This window comes from Frankliniella occidentalis, unplaced genomic scaffold (assembly GCF_000697945.3).
Source record: "Frankliniella occidentalis isolate FOCC.00 unplaced genomic scaffold, Focc_3.1 Scaffold281, whole genome shotgun sequence".
NCBI classification, from domain to species: Eukaryota; Metazoa; Arthropoda; class Insecta; order Thysanoptera; family Thripidae; genus Frankliniella; species Frankliniella occidentalis.
In genome coordinates this window covers 125,992-128,998 of record NW_026267407.1, presented here as the reverse complement: position 1 = coordinate 128,998, position 3,007 = coordinate 125,992, and the positions used below count along the sequence as shown (strand labels likewise).

General features: G+C 46.5%; 1 protein-coding gene across 1 annotated transcript in view; it reads right to left on the bottom strand.

Moving 5' to 3' along the window:
- Nucleotides 1–825: 825 nt before the first annotated feature.
- LOC127750890 (uncharacterized) overlaps nucleotides 826–3,007 on the bottom strand; it is a 16,285-nt gene continuing 14,103 nt past the window's right edge. Inside the window, exons 2-4 of the mRNA XM_052273541.1 lie at nucleotides 1,712–1,951; nucleotides 1,057–1,114; nucleotides 826–959 (exon numbers count right to left, since the gene is read on the bottom strand). Of these exons, the coding sequence (XP_052129501.1) occupies nucleotides 826–959; nucleotides 1,057–1,114; nucleotides 1,712–1,951 (432 nt within the window). The remainder of the gene's footprint in view (nucleotides 960–1,056; nucleotides 1,115–1,711; nucleotides 1,952–3,007) is intronic.

The following is a 3,007-nucleotide window of genomic DNA, read 5'->3' as shown; positions in this document are numbered from 1 at the left end:
TGCTTAGAGTCTTTGACCCACCATATCCGTACCGTTCAATCGCCTATTCGGCAGTTTAGCCGCCTCCCTTCTTCTTTCTCTACGTGCACGTGTATGCAATCGGTGCTTTTGTTTGCTTGCCTGTTTTCGGGACGCAGGCCTTTGCCCTTCCCTCTGGTTTGGGCCGCTCTGCGCCCTGCCTGCACCCCACTAACCGCCCTTGCCTTTCAGCTTTTGCACCTGTACTGTCTGACCTTGTTACTCTGCCCCGTGGGGGGACCGATTTTTGCTAATTATAACACAACACAATTCAATACCAGGACCCTCGCCGCCCCGTGCAGAACGGGGGGGAAGCCCCCTTGGAAGTGTGTCTCTTTGACGGCTTTTGCAGATAAGAACTCCTCGTGGGTTCCCTGGGGGGGCTGGTCAAGTGCTAAACACCCTCTTTCAGGTGGCCGATCAGGAGCATTGTGCATTGTGCTTGTAGGCCGGTGGGTGGGGAGCCGTGGGTGGCGGCACAACGCATGAATTCATGTGATTGTAATGGTCCTTGGGACTTACACCATCTCCATAGTGGGGCGCCCCACCTGCCCTAATCAATCAATCAAAAAATTTCCATCTTGATTATATTCCGGGTGTAATTTGGCACACATTCCAGACTGGAAAAATTTGATTTTCCATAGTGGAGCTTCCGCACTATGGATACCTCACTATGGGAAATTTTCCACATGGAATATGAAATCCATGGTGTCTTATGGAGTCAATGTGAAGTCCGAAACCAAGTCCCCGGCACAGTTAAGAACAACTTGCCTATGTCAAATTTCGCTATAAACGCCGAATATGAAGTCAAATGTAACGTAGGGCAACTTGTTTAAAAGATACAGCGGTGCTGAGAATTGAGAATTTATCTTTTTTCACTTGGACGTTACCATTGCGACGTAACATTCGAGAAACTGTGGTCAGAATTCCTGTTTCAAATTCTATTAAAAAGTTGTAGGTGAAAATTGAATTCCATTACGGAAATTAGGAAAATCCATCGTGGAAACGCGAAAGCCCTGAATGGAAAATATTCTATACCTAATTCCAGAGTGGAAAAGCAGAAAACCTTAATGGAAAAAATCCATAGCAAATTCCACTGTGGGAAAGAAGAAAACCATAATGGATTAATATTCCATAGGAAATTCCATTCTGGAAATGGGAATCCATGTGGAAATATGACATCCATCTGGAATTTCACGGAATTTCCAGACGGAATTTAAAGCTTGGGGTGCGATCCGTTTTTACTTGCCACTCGATATCTTGTCATTATTTCGAGATTAATTTGTCATTAATTTGTCGTTCAACTGACCACTTTCAGCGCAAATTAATGACAAAGCTGAACCCCCTCCGCCCCCCCCCCGAGGGGTCCCCCACTTGCCAACTCTTTGTACACTAGCCCACGCCCAACTCGCGTTCAACTTTCGAATACTCGTGAATACTCGCAAAAACTCGCGGTCAACTCACCAAAACTCACGTTGTACTCGCAAAAAATTCGCGCTGAACTCGCGAAAACTCGCGGCCAACTCGCTTCAACTCGTCAACTACCCAACTCGTTGTACACCTATTTTGAAAGTAGGGGACCCCTCGCCCCCCCCCTCACCCCCCCTAAAATAATGTACGTAGTATATGGACGGCCCCTTAGCGAGATGCTGCCTTGGCCTCAACACAACGATACACCAGGACCAGGACTCACCTGCGTGTCGTGGTTAAACTCGTTGGGCATGGACGTGAGGTTGTAGCCGATGCCGCGGCACATCGGCATGGTGATCTCCTCGCAGCGGCCCAGGGCGGCCGACGCCGAGCCCACGCCCCCGGCCGGGCTGAGGCCAGGGTGCGGCCCGTGCGGCCCGGGGTGGGGGCCTCCGCGGCCCTTGTCCGCCAGCACGGCGTTGAGCGCCGCCAGCAGCGCTAAGTGCAGCAGCATGGTATCTACCTGCAACAGGACAAGGTGGGTGGTCAGTTGACTTGAGTAAAAAGTTCCGTAAAGTAACGGACCGTGAAAGCAGATGACCTAATGTTGTTATTTTTAACCCTGGAGTCAAATAAGTCCAAACGAAAATTAACGAATTATTATTTTCTACATTCAAGCACAATACACTGTAAGAAAATTATTTTGTAAATTAACAAGAAATGTCTGGTAATTTTGTTAAATGAATTGCTTGTTAAATAACAAGTATTCTTGTTCTTTTGCAGAGCTTATTTGATAATTCACATGTTTTTTCTGTACATTTACGAAAGTATTCTGTGGCTTTACAAACTTTATCTGTTGTTTCACGACTTTTCTTGTATTTCTACACATTGGTCCATCAAACTACAGGAAAAATCTGTTTGCCAACTTTACAGAGAAAACCTGGTAATTTTTTCTTGTCTTTTTACAACAAATTTTTACAGTGTACCGATATGATTTAGGTGGGATTGAAGGAAAATTAAAAGTGTCTTGTCATCAAAAAATAATCCCTTTGCTGGTGTTGGTGGGAATAAGATTAATGGAATTACACGACAATCCCAGAGTGTTTTGTAGTAAATTTGAGCCCTCCGGCGAATCCCTGTATGGCAGCGGGCCACGCGCCCAGCCGAGCCTAGCGCAGTGGGTCGAGCCGAGCCGGCTGGATAGAGGCAGAGTGGGGAGCGGAGTGGGGGGAGCGCTCGGCCGTGCTATGGCAGCGCGGGCGCGGAGCGCGTCACTCGCTCCGGCCCCACTGACTAAATATTCTGCCAGGGTTACATTGCGTTCTGTGAGTACAAGCTAGCTGACCTATTACGTATGTAATCTTTATTTTATGTTAGTTCAGTTACTACACTGTAAAAAATTTTGGGGGTAATTTTACTACTTTGCCCTGTAAACGCATCCGGCCGATGACATGTCACACAAATTTGTGTATCCAAAGTACACTAAAATTTATGTGTACTGAGGATAAGTAAATTTCCTACTAAAAAAACGGTATATTTCCGTATCCACAGTAGTAAAATTACTTCCTTTCCAAAAACG